Source organism: Zootoca vivipara, chromosome 8 (assembly GCF_965207765.1).
Source record: "Zootoca vivipara chromosome 8, rZooViv2.hap1.1, whole genome shotgun sequence".
Taxonomy (NCBI): Eukaryota; Metazoa; Chordata; class Lepidosauria; order Squamata; family Lacertidae; genus Zootoca; species Zootoca vivipara.
In genome coordinates this window covers 67,135,368-67,154,872 of record NC_142591.1, presented here as the reverse complement: position 1 = coordinate 67,154,872, position 19,505 = coordinate 67,135,368, and the positions used below count along the sequence as shown (strand labels likewise).

At 38.6% G+C, this 19,505-nt stretch overlaps 1 protein-coding gene across 50 annotated transcripts in view; it reads right to left on the bottom strand.

The window, feature by feature from the left end:
• The window catches only part of RIMS2 (regulating synaptic membrane exocytosis 2), a 360,961-nt gene that overhangs the window by 172,377 nt on the left and 169,079 nt on the right, over positions 1-19,505 (bottom strand). For 45 of the 50 annotated variants that reach the window (XM_088675809.1, XM_060277671.2, XM_088675768.1 and 42 more), the window contains 6 exons: positions 15,717-15,925; positions 14,276-14,395; positions 12,689-12,788; positions 11,457-11,580; positions 8,798-8,844; positions 7,227-7,339 (listed from right to left, as the gene is read on the bottom strand). In XM_088675809.1, the coding sequence (XP_088531935.1) occupies positions 7,227-7,339; positions 8,798-8,844; positions 11,457-11,580; positions 12,689-12,788; positions 14,276-14,395; positions 15,717-15,925 (713 nt within the window). Of the gene's footprint in view, positions 1-7,226; positions 7,340-8,797; positions 8,845-11,456; positions 11,581-12,688; positions 12,789-14,275; positions 14,396-15,716; positions 15,926-16,039; positions 16,105-19,505 lie in introns of all 50 variants that reach the window. The other 5 variants (XM_088675810.1, XM_088675811.1, XM_088675812.1 and 2 more) reach the window with 1 other exon arrangement.

The following is a 19,505-nucleotide window of genomic DNA, read 5'->3' as shown; positions in this document are numbered from 1 at the left end:
CTCAGTTAGGAAGTCATCACATACTGTGTTCACTACAATTTCTGAAGAGTTTTAAAAGTCAGTGCCAAGTAGAACAATAGTCTAATCCCCAAGGTTACAGAAAGCTGCCTTATCAGACTGAATTAGTGAAAAAACACCCTTTGCCAACATTGTAGTTTCAAGTATAATGAGATATCCAGGAGAATGCAAAGCAATAATACAAGCCCAGATAATAAGAAATCAGAATATGAGTATTTCTATCATTCCTGTGTTTCTGGCTTTAGTTTCTATTAAGCTTATCTACATGAACACGGGCCCCTTATTCCTCAGATTTTTGATGGCTGACAATGAGTGACAAAATTGTTTTCACCACTTTTTATGTCAGTCATTATAGATGAACAGCATATGTGTCAAAGAACCACTTGGTGCTAAATGATTATCTATCCATCATCTGTGTTGAGGTTGAGTCTTCATAACAGGTTGAGTCTTCATAACAGAACTGCTCCACACATGTGTTGGTAATTTAACTGTTACCATCATTTAAAACTTCATTTATACATCTTCCTTGCAAGATTCTTAATGCTGGCCTACAGCAAGTTTTTGCCTGAGCCACAAGGAAGGAAGAGGGAATCCAGTGTGACTCAGTTGTACTCAAGGGAACAGTGCACATTTCATTTGTGGTTCCTGAATACAACTGCAGCATATGGGTGAGATGAAAAAGAATGCAGAGTTGTGAGTCATCTAAATATTGACTCCACTTCAATATTATGCAAGATTTCCCCAGCTCAACAGTAGGATGAGCAAGATGGACTCCTGCAGTACTTCATACGGCAGATTCCTCTGAAGAGATGAGCAACCAGCCATTGCAACCTTTTGAGACATTTCTGCTAGGGCCAACTTGAACTAATCATTTAATGAAAACTACCGGTACTTAGCAGGTCTCAACATCAAGATGTTGATATTTCAATATCAACACTGTTAAAAGGTATCAAAAAGTTCAAGTGGACAACATCAACATCAGGGCAAAAATCCTAGACCAAGGCCACAACTAATTTCAGTCTGCGGTGCACCCAAGCCTACTGTAGAAGACAAACCGACAGTATCAGTAAGCACACTTCCCCAGAATAAAAACTGATTCCAATAGGTTTTATTCAGTGTAAGCTAGAGGCGCACCAAAGGCACTTTAGAATATTCTTTGGTATAGAACAGGAACTTGGGAGGGATGAAAGGTTTTACAATGCATTTTTGCTACCCCTGTTGCCTGTTCATATGGTCCTAACAGCAGAAGTTACTCTTCCCATTGTGGGATCCTGGCAGAAGTTATATTTTGCTCCACTGAGTGTTGTTTTATTCAATATTTCTGTCATAAGACATCAGAATGAGGGAATCACTGCCTTCTGTTCTTGCACTCACTCTGATTTGGCTTCAGGACGATGCCATGCAGAATCTGGAGTTGCTCTGAAATGCTGTAGATTCCATATAAAACTCAGTCAAGTTAATGATTTTATACCACTTCAGTTGATTTCATATAGATATTGCAGAAAAAATCCTCCCAGATTTTTAACTTTCTTCTTGAGAAGGCTAGTCTTTATAAAACAAAGGGCATGATCAGCCAAAACTAAGTATTGGGAGTATTATGCATCTGAGGAGAAACTTCCATTTCTCCTGATGAAATCAATAGGCCTTAGAAGTGTTTAAATAAAGCTGGTTGGAACATACACGTTTTATCTTTCCAAAAACATATTCTGTCAGGTGGATTATAATGAATTAAAGGCAATTTGTGGAACACACATGCCAAGAGAAACTTGTACACATCAAATTTGGTCTTTAGTGACCAAATTAATGGCTGTTTGAAGAAAAAGTAGTAGGGACACCTGAAAATCACTACATTGCCTAATGGGTGGGATACTTTCACTATGAAATGCTCTTGCACTGGCAGCCCAAAAGATACGACAACATAGCAAATTAACATTGGTTGTAGTGACAGGTGCTACTACAGCTAGTGGAACCCCTGCAACAGGGGTTGGGAACCTTTTCAACCCAGCCCCACAAGCCAAGTCTGCCAGGAGTGCATGGCCACTCACCTGTCTATTACCTGACATCATAATCACATCAGGTGACAAAAATGCTACTGAAACAGCTTAGAAATGCTGTGCAGGCGAAGTGCAGGCACATCATAAATTAATCTCACTGTATACAAGTTGTACAAGTGACAATAAAGTATTTCAATTTCAATTTCACACCTTTACCTGACTCCCACCTGATGTTACACAGGATGACATAACAGGGCAGATGGGTGTGGCTGGGGGGAGAGAGAGAATGGTCTCACAGGCCAAATTAGGATTCCTGCTGGACATAATTAGGCCTGTGAATTGAAGGTTCTTCATCCCTGCCTTGCACTAAAGGAACATTGCCAGAGCCAGGGCAAAATCTCAGGGGAATTGGGGCATGATGGAGGAATAGCAAAGTTTAGTCCAGATACTATGCTCAGGTGAAGGTCTGGTGCAAGCCCCAGCAATGACAGGATGTTATACCTGCAGGAAAGGTGATACAAAACACTTACACTAAAGTCACTGTGAAGGACCAGATGACTCTCCTACCTCCTCTCCCACTGTCCTCAAAGTCACAATGGGGAAATAGGATTTTAAGTGAATCAGCAGTAAGTCATGGCACACCAGCGAATCACCCCCCAGCTAGGGAACACAGTACACATATCAAGAAGCATGGACTAGTGTTATATTGAATTTTCCACGTTTAGAAAATTATAAGCACAGAAAGGGGGAACCTAGTGATGGAACACATTGTACAAAAATGGGGTCACTTTTAACAAGAAGTCAGCAGCCAGAGGAAACAAAACATATATTGTAGATGAATCACACTTATAGTTAACAGGTTCTAAACGTATCGAAATAATTTAGAGATAAACGCGAACAAGGAACCTCAGCTCTACTTTTGGAAACAGTACTGGAAAGACAAGGCACCCAACACTGATAAGCAAGGGAAGGAGGATCACTAGTGAGAGAAACTATGCCAAACAGCATGACTTCTACACAGCCTCCAACTATTATTTTCCTTGCGGATAAAACACATAAGTGTGTGCACACAAATACCCATAACTCACCCATTTTGAGAATTGAAATACAACTATCCTTCAAAATCTGAACTTCTCCAAAATTTGTATTGTACTTCTCTAACTAACGTGTACAAAAATGCATAGGTTAGGTAAAGGTGTGCAGAATATGCATGCATTAGTTAAAATAAACAAAAATGCATTATTTGAGGGAAGTTCCTTTAAAAATCTATTTATTAGCCAAAACTGCATAAAAAATATGTGTACAGGAGAAAATCACACTAAGATGCTGCCAAATTTTCATGAGGATTTTTAAAAAACAATAATAAAAAAATTGCTGCAGAGAAACTTGAATTTAAGACTTAAAAATGAGAAACCAAGCAGGGCCAGCTCTAGGGGTAGGCTGGGTGGCGGGGGGTGCTAGGGCGCCGGCTCGGCAGGGGGGCGTCGTGCGACAGAACCGCGCGGAAGCCATGCTGTGCCCTGCGCCCGCCCACCAGCCGCGACAAGAAACGGGGCGGAGCGGGGGCGCCGGAGCGATCTCCGCACCACGGCACCAGGGCACCCGACATGGTTGAGACGGCCCTGAAACCAAGAGAAACAAACAATGGCAGATTTGTCTATCCCAGGGATAAAAAATGGACGTAAACAATAGTCTACTGTTTCCTAAGGTAAGGTGAGTAAGTGCAGCTTCTCCCTCCAGAGAATTGGGTATTGTTCAAGTTTTTACAATCTGACTCCTATGTCTATTGAGGACTACAATCCATCATGTCAGACCAAAGGGGAAAGTAAGCTATGCTACTACAGTGGTACCTCGGTTTGCGACCGCAATCTGTTCTGCGGAGCCGGTCGCTCCCCGAATTGGTCGCTCCCCGATGCACGCTTCTGCATGTGCGCTGCACAGATCGCTTCTATGCATCCGAGCGCCGTGGAACCTGGATGTAAACACTTCTGGGTCCGCGGTGTCGGAAATCGAAGCGGTTTGAAATGGAGGCGGTCACAAACCGAGGTTTGACTGTACAAGCTAGTTCCAAGAGAAATCAGAGTCCTTGTTCTCGTTCTGTCACAGTAAAACTCTAGTGGTTTCAATATAAGCAGTGTGGATAAACACATGGGAAATTATTACTATTATTATTATTGAACAAGAAAATCTCAGTCCCTGCAAAAGTTTCCCATTCTTCAGCAAATCCCAATGTTATTTGTCAGAACAAGTTCCCAGTGGACTGTACACCCTGCTGCCAAAGAAACTGCCTTCCAATTTCCCTATATTTTGTGTATTCTCTTGACATAAATACATTCTGTATTCATTCTCTACCTTACTACCACTTAAACATCAGCTCTTCCGAAATTGCTGATCATCATGCTCACATTTTTAAAACTAATATCACTTATGAATATTATGAATTGTTTTACTGGAAGCACTGGTGTAGATTTCAAATGTCACACACTTTTGAAAATCATTTTTGGGCTTCCAAGGAAAAAGAATAGGTCCACAATCGCCAAAACGCTTTGTTCTCTATGTGAAATCTTGTGCTGATTAAGACATAGCCACAGTGATAATTAGTAGAATGAATATGAATTAGTAGAATTAGTAGAATGAATATGATCAAGAACTAGTGGATAGGTTCTCGGAATAGCTCAGGAAAGGGCTGTGGAAGCTTGTGCTTCAGTTCTTTCAAATTATTGAAGACATGAATAATTTTTCTTTTCTTTTTTAAAATATATTTATTAATTTTATAAAAGGAACAAAATCAATTCACATTAATAATCCTCCCATACAAAATAGTTCACCAACACATAAATAAAAAAGCACAAAAACAAACAACAATAGCAAAAATACAAAAAAGACAAAAGAAGAAGAAAAATTACTCATCACATTGTGGACTTCCTCAGATCTCCCCTCATTGGGTCCCTATTAAAATTAATCTTTAAGCAGTTTTCACAATATTTTAAACCTCTTATTACAATTGTCTCTATACCTTTCAATTCAATACCAATCTATAAACCCCCAATTTATATTATTAACCTTCAAACATTTAATTCATATCTCTAGAAATTTTTCCAATATCTAATCTTGCTATTATTTCTCCCCTTAGCTTATAATTTTTACCAACAATGATTCACAATTTATAACACTACAACTTCTCTCATAATACCTTTAAACAAACTAAAAACAATTTCACCCCCCCCTCTCCTGGATCTAGATTTCCCAGGTGGATCAGCGAATTCCGTAATTCATTCCAGTGTCGGACCTTTCCAATCAATCCATCCTAACATCAAGTATCTAAGTTTTTTAACCCACTTTCCCAAAATCTGACTTTTTTCACACAGCTTTTCCACCTGTTTCTCAACATCCTCCAACTACCTTCCCATTTTCCCAGAGTGTACATTGCCCCCTCTCTCTCGCTAGGAGAGCAACAATATCCTCTGGTTCTCCCTCGAGGAGCCCTTGGTCCACTTCTAAATCCTGTTCCACATCTCCCACTTGTGGAGCATTCCAATCTTCTTCCTCCTCTTCTTTGCAACATTTAAATTCTTTATTATTTGTGGCATTGTCTGAAGCTGGTAATTGCTCTTCATGTTCCTCTGCATTATCCAATGCTGTCTCTTCTCCAAATTCAATGTCCAAACAGTTCCTTTCACTTTCTTCACCTGGTTGTTTATTAGCTTCACACAGCTGCTTGTTGTTCCTGACCAGTTCCTGTTTAATGTCCAAAAAGTTCCAAAAGAATCTTTTGCCACAGATCTTGTGATGGTGTTGAGTCTAGAGTGATTTTTGCTTTTTCAAATTCCATGGGAGAACAGCAGACAACAAAGCCGGAGATGACAGGAGTCATATTACCAAACCTCAAGCGCCATTTTCATGTCCACTCTGGATATCTTTTCCCTTTTTAAATTTTGTGTTTATAACTCAAAATCTTAGTCCATAATCATGTACACATCTTCAAATTCACTTTAAATTTAACAGATCCAAGTTCAATAAAATAATCCACTCTTTATTAAATCTATATTGTAAGTCCATTCAGTGATCCCTCCAGGCACCCAGATCCAGCTTCCTGGGAGACTTTCCTTAGATTTTTTTTTCTTGAAGATTTGCAGGAACTTTAAAGCAATTCACGCCTCTCCCCCTGACCTGCTCCAGGAGAGAGTTTAAGACTCAAATTCTTGGCAAATTGATTGTTTCCTTTCACCCTGTCAGCCAGGGGTCAAATTACAGCATCTCGTTTCAAACAATGGAGGAGCCTGACTTCCTTTTAAAGCCTCCTGCCGTTACCAAATCTTTTACTTGAAAAATGAAGCTTTTTGAATCTCTTTACTCACGGTGCCCAATGTAGCCCGATCTTCTAACTGGAAAAATCCACCGCTCTCTGCCGCCGGCACGAAGCTTCACTTTGCAAGGGTGACAGTGACGCTTGAAAATGGCTCCCGCGACTACCACCCCACTCTCTCTCTCATCCTAATGGAGCTTGCCGAGGAGTAGGGGAGTCGCTTTTGGAACTCCGCCGAGCACTTCGCCCCCAGAACGCTCAATCTGGGGCTCTTTCGGGGGCCGCGTCGCTCTCGCGGCTTCCCCCCCCTCGCAAAGCCGGGCTCCCTCGGAGCTCGAGGGAAACCCCACCAGACGGCTCTGGCGATGAATCGGAAGTTAGACATGAATAATTTTTCAGTCCCATACTTGGGACTCTACATTTTCCTTGAATATGTTTTATAGAATCTGTTATGAGTAGCTGTAGCCAACTCTGCACATTCATGATTTATATATGGAAATGAAAAATATAATTCTACAAACTGAAAATATTAGATATAAATACAGTATCCTGAATACAGGAGAAAGAGATTGTAATTACAGGCAACTCCGATTTTGCATGGATTCAATGCATGCACAACTGTGCACCATGTTCAGCACCAGAAGAGGGTGGAACAGGGCCAGGGACAAAACAAGGTGGGGTGGCCTTACGCACGCTCCACCAATGCACACAATGACCCAGAACCTAATCCCCGCGTAAATGGGGGGTTGACTGTAATTCATGTTGAGAAATAGCTGAATAAAAGAATTTAGGACAGTAACAACTTCAGTATTACGTTCATTACATTCAGTTAATGGCATTTTCCATTAACAATACTTTATTACAAGCAACAAAGTAAATGAGAACAAACTGAACAAATGTTTACATACTGAAAGTTGTCCAGATAAGAACTGTGGAACATCCCTCAACATGCCTGGACTCATGGGAGAAGTGACTGAAATAGAAGGCCGGTCCATTTTTTGAGATTCAAACGAACTAGAACCTGAAAGTAAAATTTATTTTATTTTATTAAACGTATTCTGAATATATAAACATTAAGAGAAGGATCATTTGAACAAAAATACACGAATACACAGTGTGTTGAAAAGATAACAGATAATCTTAAAACTCAATTTAATCTCTAAATATGAACATGATGAGCAAAACAATGGGTATAATTTAGCCAAAGCTAAGCACTTAAAGATCCATTATATTAATGGAAACTTATACATATGCTTGAATCTTTGGGACTGGATCAAAGTCAAATGCTCTGTATCTTGAGGACTGCAACTCAATTGCTATCACCTACCGTGTTTCTCCGAAAATAAGCCATACCCCGAAAAGCCATCGTGGTAGGCAGTTTAACCCTGTATTAACTGTACCATACTTAATAAAAAAAAAAAAGACATCCCCTGAAAATAAGCCACCGTGGGTTTTTTTGAGGAAAAATAAATATAAGACGGTGTCTTATTTTTGGAGAAACACAGTATATTAAAAATGCTGCAAAACAAGAACTTGTTTTTGGATATTTGGGTTTGTCAGGATAAAGTCTCCTCAAATAAATTGTTTGCTTGTTATATTATTTTTAGAGTAAGTCAAGGAAATAACATTTTGCATCTTGAAAAAAATATTTTTGGTTACAAGCTTTATTTCTCCAGTAAGAAGATGCTATAGGGGTCTTAAAATCATTATGGCTTTTACATTCAACAATCAATTAATGGCTGATACAATTAATTATGGGTTGTATCCAATGTTGTAAAAGTGGAAGTCAGATAATGCCTCCAGATGGTCAGGGGGACGAAATGAGCATTGTGGGCTATGTCTTCCGGGGCTGGAGTGGGAGGGAATTCAATCAAAATGGTGTGGAAGAATCTGCCCTATTTGGGATGATTCCCCCAACCAACACTGGAATGAAGAAGAAAACAGCATCTCAATCTTACACAGCTGTGCATATGAATCTGCCAAAACTTAAGGTTTTGAGCTGTCACTCCGACATTGTTGTTGGCATGCTCTATTCTTGATACCTGGCATATACCAAAACATTAATAAGATCCATAAAGGCCAAATATTCAATATTTGTATGGTGTAGTATTTTCTCTAAAATATAAAAATACTGATTTTAAATATTGAACATAATGAAATGCATTGTATTTAATAAGGCTGTAGCACACAGCATTAACAAAAAAGCAGGAAATTGAAGTTAGGATTGACGTCAATCCTATTTTTACCCAGCAGGTTCCCTTTTTAATAAAGAGAAGAGTGAATTTATAAAAGAATGCCAACCCAAGCATTAGATTTCCTGACTTCTGATAGTTTATTATTGAAGAAGGATATAAAACATAGATAAGACACATAGAAGAGTGATACCTATACAGATACAGACAAAGAAGCAAAATTTAGAAGGAACACAAACATCTTTTCAATTTCCAGCTTGCGTTTAATCCAGAAAAATGAGACTTACTGGACTCCAACTGTGCATGTGTACTGTCAGGTATTCTGGGAATATCCCTGCAATTATTAAAAACAAATCATGTTTATACTTTATCTATGCCCTATAGGGTTACTTAGCACATAACAATATGAAACTTGAAGATAGAATATTACACTGCAAAATCACAGAAAATATACTGTTGTTCTTTCTATACATATATAAATATTTCCATAGATGCAGTTGTAAAGATACAGCTGTAAAGTGAGATAGAGATAGTTGTATAACATAAAAACTAACAAGAGTATCTTGGAAATTTATTTATTTATTTATTGTCTACCCTTCATAAGCAGACCCATGGTGAATTACAATAATTTAAAATTCAGAATTCAAAACAGTCAAAATGAATTAGTCACAAGAATAGTGTACAACTGATAAAGTACACTCCAACTTCATATATATGTAGCAGGTCCCACAAATGTCTACTAATATCTGATAATGGGCAACATGTCAACAAAACACACTGAAAGTGATCCAAGTAAGCATCTAAGTTCGATATTTTCTAACAATGGCATCCAAATCAGATCAGAAGTGAGAAGCATTTTTTGTTCCGGTAAACCAAACCACCTCTCATTTCTTCAGCTCTCTCCACAGCCATAACACATCCATATATACCGTACACACACACACACACACACACACACACACACAATGTGCACAAATTCTATTCATTTCAATAGGCCTCAACTATGCTTAGATTTTATTTATTGATTTATTGTTCCAGAAAGAATTACATCTAGAGTTATTTCGCTTTTCAATGTGACTCCCTAGCTCTGCAATTTGAATGGTCTGGTTTACATGTAACAACAAGAAACTACGGTTTCATTAAGAGAACAAGCTTGTAAAAGATTCTTGCCTACATCTTTCCAATCCCCTCTGGTGAACAAAACAGGATATCAAACCATGGTTTCAGTCTGGTCTGATTTAATGAACCACACTTAGTACTTTCAGAATGCTCCCTGGCAGAATGACAGGGGTTGGGGGAGCTGTGAGGAGATGGAGAAGAAGGTATGGAGCAAGGTATAAAAGAAAAGGAGGCAGTTGGCAATGGGCTGGGGTGGTGACAGGAAGTGGCTTCTGGTAGGCAGTCTCTGGAAGTAACACAAGCTCTAATCTATAACTTTAGGCTTACAAATGAATCAAACGAGGGTCTATTTGCTTTATATACTTAAACCAAAAGGGGGAGTTTGGGTTTGAATTCCAAGAGCTTATTCTTAGGAAAATCATTAAACTCATCTGTGAATTTAAACTCATGCGGGAATACCTAGTGGGATAATGAGAAATTGATTTTGTTTGTTTAAAATGTATAAAGGTAAAGGTTAAGGGCCCCCTGACCATCAGGTCCAGTCGTGTCCGACTCTGGGGTTGCGGTGCTCATCTCGCTCTATAGGCCGAGGGAGCCAGCGTTTGTCCACAGACAGCTTCCGGGTCATGTCGCCAGCATGACAAAGCTGCTTCTGGCGAACCAGAGCAGCGCACGGAAACGCCGTTTACCTTCCCGCCGGAGCGGTCCCTATTTATCTACTTGCACTTTGATGTGCTTTCGAACTGCTAGGTGGGCAGGAGCTGGGACCGAGCAACAGGAGCTCACCCCATTGCAGGGATTCGAACCACCGACCTTCTGATCAGCAAGCCCTAGACTCTGTGGTTTAACCCACAGCGCCGCCTGGGTCCCTCTTTAAAATGTATAGTTCATTTTTATATTATTAAAATATCCTCAGAGTGACTAAAAAATTAAACAATTAGATACTCTAAAACTAATACAGTGGTACCTCTACTTACGAATTTAATGCGTTCCGAACGCACATTCGTAAGTCGAAAAAAATTGTAAGTCGAATCCCATAGGAATGCATTGGGAGAAAAAAATCGTAAGTCGAAGCAACCCTATCTAAAAATTCGTAAGTGGAAAAAATCCTATCTAAACCGCATCCAAGATGGCGGACGGAGCTCCATTCGTAAGTAGAGTTATTTGTAAGTAGAGGTACCACTGTAATACAAAACTAGAACCGCCATTCAGAATAAATGCTGAGAGTCACATGGAGATTAAAAGCCATTGATGTTCATTAAAAGTATGGGTAAACAGGACAGACTTAGCATGTTACCAGAATGATTATGATAATGTCATCAGACCAGACTTCTCTGGATACCAGATTCCAAAACTGAACCGTCACAGAGGCCCTCTCTCCAAAAACAATCTGTGTAGCCTCCAAAGATGGAGAAATATGGCCTTAGAAGATTTTGTTAATCAGAAGTCATGTTCATGTGGAATATGAAGGGCTTTAATCTCAGTCAAAAGCAGCACTTTAAAACTCTGCCCAGAAATAAATAGAAAACTAATGCAGATCTTTCAATATTGGCAATATATAATAAATTCTAGTTAAATAAATCTGGCAGATAACTTTTGAACTAATTGATATTTCCAAGCACTTCAAGAATAGCCCCCCATAGAACAGACTGCAGTAATCAAGAAAGGTACCAAAGCAAGGAGGAAGAGGCAAGCTGAGATTAAAGAAGCTGATTCGTTATGGAACATTCATATGTACAGAAACAAAGCTGTGAAATTCAGTTTGGAGCCTACTTTTGTAATGCTTGTGTATATTCTAAACAATTCATGAAGGGAACCTGTACTTACCCAATTGGCCTTGAAACTACAAGTTCCACTTGTGGCTCTGGTTTGGATTCTAGAATGATGTTGTACACTTCTTCAAAGGTGGCTCCTTGTAAAAGCCTTCCATTCCATTCTAACACTTCATCACCTGCAATGGTAGCCATAAGAGTTTGTTTCAGAAGGAAAACTTGCCAGTAGGTTGCATTCTTGCTGAATTGCTCACACTTGACTCTTTTTAATCTAGAAAAGGTTTTTTAAAGTTATGTATCAACCCTAACATTAACTAATAATACAGGAATATAATTCAACCCAAATAAGAATTCCTTCCAAGAGAATATATTATTCTACAGAAAATGTCTGTGAAGAAACAGTTTTCCTACTGATGTAAATTAACAGAATAGCCTCAAAACAGAACAGCTGCTCCATTGGTTCCCTTCATATTGTTCACCTTCTCTTATCCTCTACAGAATAACCCAACTGAATTTGAAGGCATCAGTTTCTAGATTTTTCAAAAATGAATACACTAAGATAATAAGCCACCTGCATGTTAAATGGAGATGTAACATTCCTGTACCTGTGGGTGAGACCATCAAGTTGGGAGCATAGTTTAAGCGAGCTCCACTATAGGCTGAGAACTATAAACAGTATGTATGCTATCTTCAAACAAAGGAAAAACTGTAATTGGGTCCCCCTAACAAAAGAACGGGAATCCCTGGCATATGATTTGCATGGTCTATATATGAGGTATTTTCAATCTGTTGTAGTATTTTAACTTTTGTAATAAAAAAGGGTTGTTAAAGTGGAGTTGTAATGTTTTCTTGATTTTATTGCTATATCTTTTGTAAACCACTATGAGGGGTTTTTATAACAATCAAGCAGTATGTAAATTTTTATGAAATTAAATAAATAAATAAAAGGGCATCCCTGGGGGGAAGAAAGCAACAGAATAGAAATTTGTATAAATTAACATAATAAAAAATGTAAGTAAGCTATGCCACAAAAGCAGAATAACTCAAAGAATGGATAATCTCAGCTCTTTCAAAGGAATATAAGGTTTGATTTTTTAAAAATGTTTAAAATATAACCACAACTTTTAACTCTCAAATAAAATATAAGAATTAGAATAGATGGAGAGATTAACAGTGTTCTCAACAGCACAGAAGTAAATCACTGCATTTAAATCACACAATGCACCAAAAAACAATCATTATTGACATTGCCCAGTTACATAATTCAGCTGAATGTTCCTCTCATACCTGGCCTAAGGTGTCCCACTGTATCAGCTAAACTTCCTTTTTTTACTTTGGTGATAAATGCACATAGCCGACCTGATTCAGTCATTTTTCCTCCTACAACCTGTTTGGAAGAAAGGGGGGGCGGGGAGGGTACACAGCAATTATTCATTCACTCAATTTGTATCCCACTCTTCCTCTCAAATGAGCCCTGCAAAGCAAAACACTTTTTAAAAAAATTAAAAGCATTTTAAAAATCTGAAAACATATTAAAACAATCAAATATATTCACTGCTAATAATTTCAAGAAATAATTCCAACTGCCCCAACTCACAACCCTCTAAGTTCTTCTAGAAGCACACTATGGTCAATTGTATAGAATGTCACTAAAGATCAAGGAGAACCAACAGGTTACAGCCCACCTTCTTTCTCCTAATAAAGGTAATCAAAAGGCTGTTTTGGTGCTAAAACTGAGTCTGAAACCAGACCAATTTCCTCCAGGCACCTGCCTGCAACTGACTGGCTCCTACACTCTTGATCACCCAGGAAAGGCTGCACCCTGACTCTTGAAAGACAGTGGGCATAACTGCCTTAAAGAGTAGGAAGGAACTCTTCAGGCCCGACGGAGTGCATCTCACAACTATGGGTAACGAGCAATGGTTGGGCAACGTTAGGCATGGCCTTTTGGAATGGCTGTCAGACTGTGAAGGGCCTTTTCAGGTGTAGGTAGTCTTGGCAGCGAGACCGTGATTTTGCGGTCTCAGGTGGCAGTTTCAGACCTTGGGCAGAATCCTTTAGTCTATCTTCCCTAAATGGGGGGGGGGGCCATGAAGCAGTAACCCACGCACCCCCTACGGCAGTGATCCCAGGGTTCCCTGTTAAAGGGGTTGTTTTGAGGGGAGTCATTGGCCAGACGCCGATAGGTTGTCAGTGGTCTCCCAATCCCCACACATTTTGGATAACCCTGCTATTCCCCAGATCCCCGGCTGGGGACTGGGAGGGATAAATGCCCAATACCTAAGCCAAGGTCTCCCTACATCTGAATCTTTAATAAAGTAGTGGCCAATTTTAATCCCAGAACACGTTGTCATGAGTCATTATTCCACTAGGGAGTTGCCTGGGGCTGGGGGGGGGGGTCTCCGCCTGTCCACAAAAAGAGTGAGGTGTTATATCTATCCCCTCCTACTTGATTTTGCCAGCCATGATGAGTAGGGATCAAGAGGGCACATACTGTAGTTAGCCTCACTGCTGCAAGTGTCCTGTCCATGTTCTCAAGCAGCAGCAACTGAATCTGATCCCACAAGCTATAATAAGATATGGACCTCCAATAGATATGCACAAATTCTGGCATCAAGTTTGATATAGATCCAAGTGATTTTGCCCTCAAATTGCTTCGCATATTGCACACAACAAGCTATTGACTGAACTATTGTTAATAATACCAGATACCATAGTCATGCAACCCAATTTCATTGAAATTGATGTTGCCCAAGATTTTAGTAATGTATGAAAAGGTAACACGTCTGTATAATGTAGGTTTCTTGCATCAGAACTATATGTTTAACCACTAGGATTCAACTGATAAATATATTTAAAAGCTTAATTACCAACCTTCAATCCAAGCATTGCTCCAGAATCTCTAGGCACACTTCCATCTTTTAGTCGCTTGTTTAACAAAATCCGACCTATTAAACGGTCTCCATCTTTGGATGGTTGCCAGGTTACAGGATGCTACAGTAATATAGTTAACAGAGAGGGAAATCAATAGAATTCAGTCTCTGAAAAAGTCTCAGTATCAACTTCATTCCCAATTGCCAGTTTTAAGCATTGTGAAATGGCTATGATTACACCACTACTGGCTTTATATTTATATGTAAAGAATTAGAACTGATATCAACCTATTAGGTCATCCAGTTAAACATTTTAAATAATTTAATTACAAATGTGTCTTTACCATAGCTCTACTCTAAAGCAATTTATCAATTTAGGCAGATCATTATGGATTAATCATCATGTTATTACTGTTCTAGATGTCACAATCCTTTTGTATCTATTCAAAATAGGATATTTAAACTACATTATGGATTATGGATTAAAGCTTAATTAAAGAGATTGAATTAAAATTTAATTCAACTGAGATAATCCAAAAGTGTTTCATTACATTTATTTTATTTATTTTTTGTTATACTGTATTTAACAGCCTGAATCTAGGCATCCTTACCTGAAATAATTCCCATCATAATTTTACAAGAATTTGTTCACAGTCTAGTATCAATTTAAGTTTAAGAAATGCACAGTAATTTCATTATTAAATACTGCATTTACCACACACTCTTTGCTTTATGGTGTATGGTAAGTTAAAATATATATTTTGGCACCTTTGGTTTGTGTAATCATAGCAATTTTTCACAGCTGTGCATTAGTTTCATGCCCTCACACATGCAGAAATCAGCATGCACAAAAATTATCCCTCATTAAATTTAATAACACTAAAAATCCTCAAATAAAAAGTGAAAACAACAACCAAAAACACAAAGCAGATGGCAAGGACAAATACTACCCCATGATGCACAAAAACGACATGGCAACAAAACAAATGAACAAACATGGCATTGAAAGGGAAAAAAGAAAAACAACTTTTCTGTGTAAACTTCTGTAATTTTGTCCCCGCCCATTGTTTCCAACCTGGGAATTAAACTATTAATTTAATTTCAGCCCCAGGAGCATTTAGCAGTAATGAAACATGCCAATCCAGATGAGATCTCATTTTTTTAAAATCACTTTTCTGGTTTAAGATGATGATCAACAAATACTATTGTGTGACCATAAAAGTGATGTTTATTTTTAGTGCCTGAATAATGTTTTCTCCTTATGCTTCAAGATGTAGAAACAATATAGCAATCCAGTGTTTGTGGTTTTGTTTTTCTTTTCTGCACCTGAAGAAATGTTAGATTAGACCTGCCTTTTTATTACTGATCTGGTTTAATGAGTGACAGATAGCAAACAAAGACCAAATGAGCAGATTAAAATGCAGGCACCACAAAGCCAGTACCTTTTCACTATGGCTATGCTCCTCATTTAGAGTCGTGCTACTACAGGTGTCTACCCCAGAGTCTTTAATCTGAGGCTCAGACCATTCCAAGTCCTCTTCCAAAGAGTGGCCACCAAAATACACCATTTTCTTTTGTCTTTCAGATAAGGTGTTAGAGTCCGACAAAACTGCCTGCTCACTAGTTTTTCTTTTTCCCCTTTGACTGTCCCCTACAGGTGTGGGATAAAAAGGATACAAAAAAGAAAACATGCAGAGATGTAAATAAAACAAAGGAAACATGAAATGGTAAAGGAAACTGAATGGTAAGGCTCCACATGTCTCACCAAAGACATTGGGGATGCCTCACTGCTATGCCAAGACGTATGGTCCCAGTTGTAATCCATGTCTCCTGTGAGGATCAGACAGACAAGATAGTGCAGTAACGGAAAAGTGAAAGAAAGGACAGACAGATATAATAGACTTTGCATTTGTGTATCATCCTGCCTTCAGAGGTTTTGGCTCACTACCGTATTTTCTAGAAAAAAAGCAGAAATTCCAAAAGAATGAAGCATATAAAGTGTGGAAGACAGTGAGTGAGAGGGTGCTTGCACGTTATCTAGATACATGGCATGTCAATGTGAAAGATTTGGTGTTTCTAACATCACTTTACATTCCAAACATCACAAACATGTATGAGAATTTTAGAAACATTATGAACGGTTGGGGGGGGCGACAACTTAGGGCTGATATCATAGAACATTGTAAATTTTCCATTTATTTCAAAAGGGCTTATGTCTAGGTGTATGTGCTTAGGATCAGGATATTTGGCTGTGCTCTTAAATCATTAAATTGGAAATTATCTCCACTGAATTTGCTGGGATGTAGAAAGTAGAATCAAACAGGCTGCTACCAATATAGGTTCGTGATACAATTGGTTAGCACAATGCTTATTTATTTTATTTATATTAGTGACAAACCAATACAGCAATGCAGCTGTATTAGGGCGGAACACTGGATTTTCTGCCACATACGCAGCCCCACTAGAAGGTGTGGGACAGTTTCTCTACCTATTTCATAGCTGCCAAGTTATCCCCTTTTTAAAGGGATTTCCCCTTATGCTGAATAGGCTTCCTCGTGAGAAAAGGGAAAACTTGGCAGCTATGACCTATTTTGCTGCACCAGCACCAGGCTGGCACAGCATATTAGATTCCTCTCCTGGATAAGGTCCAGCCCTACTCTGTCCTCAAAATGTTCTGCCACAATTTTAGCAGGTGAATCAGGGGCCTTTGCTGTGGCCAAGCCCCATCACCTACAGAGACAGCAGAGGAATATCTCCACTGAACCCTAACCCCCAGAAGCAGTGTGGATAGATTAGTATTAGTCTGCCCTTCAGCTGAGACGTATATCAACTTTGTTAATACTGAACTAGAAAATAAGGCTTAGAAGAAACTTTTTTAAAGACATGTTCAAACTTTTTTCCCCTAACAGCAATAATATAATACAGTAATACATATAAACAACTACCGGTACAATGAGGGGTTTAGAAATCTGCTTGGTTGAGAATGTGCTGTATAAAATATGGCTTCTAACATCTGACAGATTTACAGAAACTTTAGTTTATCAACAGTTACATTAGAATAAACAGCAAGTTTATAGCTTTCATGGTTGCCAAAGCAAACCTGAAAATAGGTAGACAGCTTTTGCAAATTTAATTTATTTAAATTATAATAAAAGTGCCATGGTGGTAGGGCAAGTGGGCTCATGCATGGGACTCTCTTTACTTTGTACAAGTCTTATTCTACTTTACACTCCCACCCCATGTAAGTGAAATTACCTGCTTCAGTTCAGAAGACATACATATTTCAAATTTTGGTTAAAAACATATTTCAGGTGCTGCAACAAAAATTAGGCCATAAAATGTGCAATGAATCTTTCCAAAAGCCACATTTTAGTTCAGCAGTAGTAGAATTTAGGGTTTTTTAAAAAAGTGCAGATATCTAAACCCCTTAACTATAACAATACATCTAAATAATGTAATGCTATGCTATATCCCACTATGCTGCCAAAATGTTTTCAAAATGTTGACATACCTGCCAAAAAATGATAGACTGTTAAGAAAGAGTACAAAATAATCCTAGAATTAAATTTTGTTAAACTGAACATCAGCATTCATATGCTAAATTATAAAACTGTTTTTAATCTAAAACAATATTTAAAAGCTATGTAAATAATATTTTATTAAGACAGTGACATAATTCAATGCATTCTTTCATGTTCCGTTCCTCTTCTCCTTCACCTCTTTGTATGGATGCAACATGCTCTAAGTAAGGGATGGGGAGAAACGTGGAGGGAGCTGGAACAAAGAGGGGGGAAATAGGAAGGAGCAGAAGACATTTTTAGGCCTAGCACTTTGACAACAAAAACGTCAAATGTTCTTGTATGTGTCAAAGGTCACTTCCCTCTACAAAAGATCCAACACATTTTCTGCAGTGTTCAACAGGGCTACAACCCTGCATTCTAGGAGATTTGGCTGTTAAGGTACATGTGAGACCTGTAACAAAATGTAGTAAGCAGTGCACCTGTTTCCACTTCCAGTCTGAGTAATACTCCTTTCCACCACCCACCATTCCCACCCACCCCATCACTGCATCTCTACTGCATTGGGCCCTTTTGGATCCCTACCCCCGAATATATTTTCACTTCTATCAACTTCCTGGCTCTCTCAAACCTGCTGATACCTTCCTCTTCTCCATGGGTGGTACCCTTTCAGCTGCATAAGGATTCACACTTGGAGAATAAGGTTGCTTTTAAAATGTAGGAAAGTACTAAACATTTCACCACCATGCCCTAAACTTCTCAGAAATACAGAATGCTACTCTAAAGTGTGATTTATGGGACATTAAACCTTGATTTAATTCAATTCTAAAAATCCTGTGATTGAGGTCAGAGGTAAGAAAGGAGAGATTTTCAGTTCCCTGTAAGTTCTATCCTCACGCCTAAACAATGTTCTGCTCTAACTTTAATGCTACAGGGAAAGCTTGAATACACTGGCGACAACTCAACAGTCTTCAGTGCTTAATTGTGGACAGGATTGTGGTTATGTGGACTGAAAGTTATGCAGAATTCACACAAAGAGGATTTAGAGCAAGGACCTTAAAATTTGCAGTTCAAATATGCAACAAAGAAAAATGAAGAATAATTTGGCTTCAAAGATACAAGGCACTAAGGGTGATGATCTACTAAAAGGGGAAAGACAACTTGAAACCCAGCCAGACAGGCGGGGTATAAATATAAATAATAAAATTATTATTATTATTATTATATTATTATTATTATTATTATTATTATTTAAGAAAACTGCTTTAAAAAGACATGTATCGTGAATAAAATCCTGTATTTGTACACATAGGACTAAACTAGGTGTGATACTAAATGCATCACTTGCAGTTGTATTTTCTTTTTCCACTAATAGAAAGCCTGAGGGCCCCCAATTTAATAAGGATCCTGTCACATGAGGAAAGGACCTTAATGCTCTCCTCCATTTTCACAATCCTGACAAAAAAATGCCCCTCAGAGAACAGTAACTAAAAACTATCCTCCGAAGCCCTAACAAAAATCAGAGCCCCCACACCTTACACATACACCTCACACACACACACCTTTGCAGATGATGGATTTAGTGTCCTCTCCAGTTTAAATCAGAAACTTATTTTTAGCTAGCACAGAAGGCAATCATCTGAAGATTACTGAACACAAATAATTGGTTGAATGGGGAATACCTGACTAGGCAGAAGTACACAGATCTCAGGA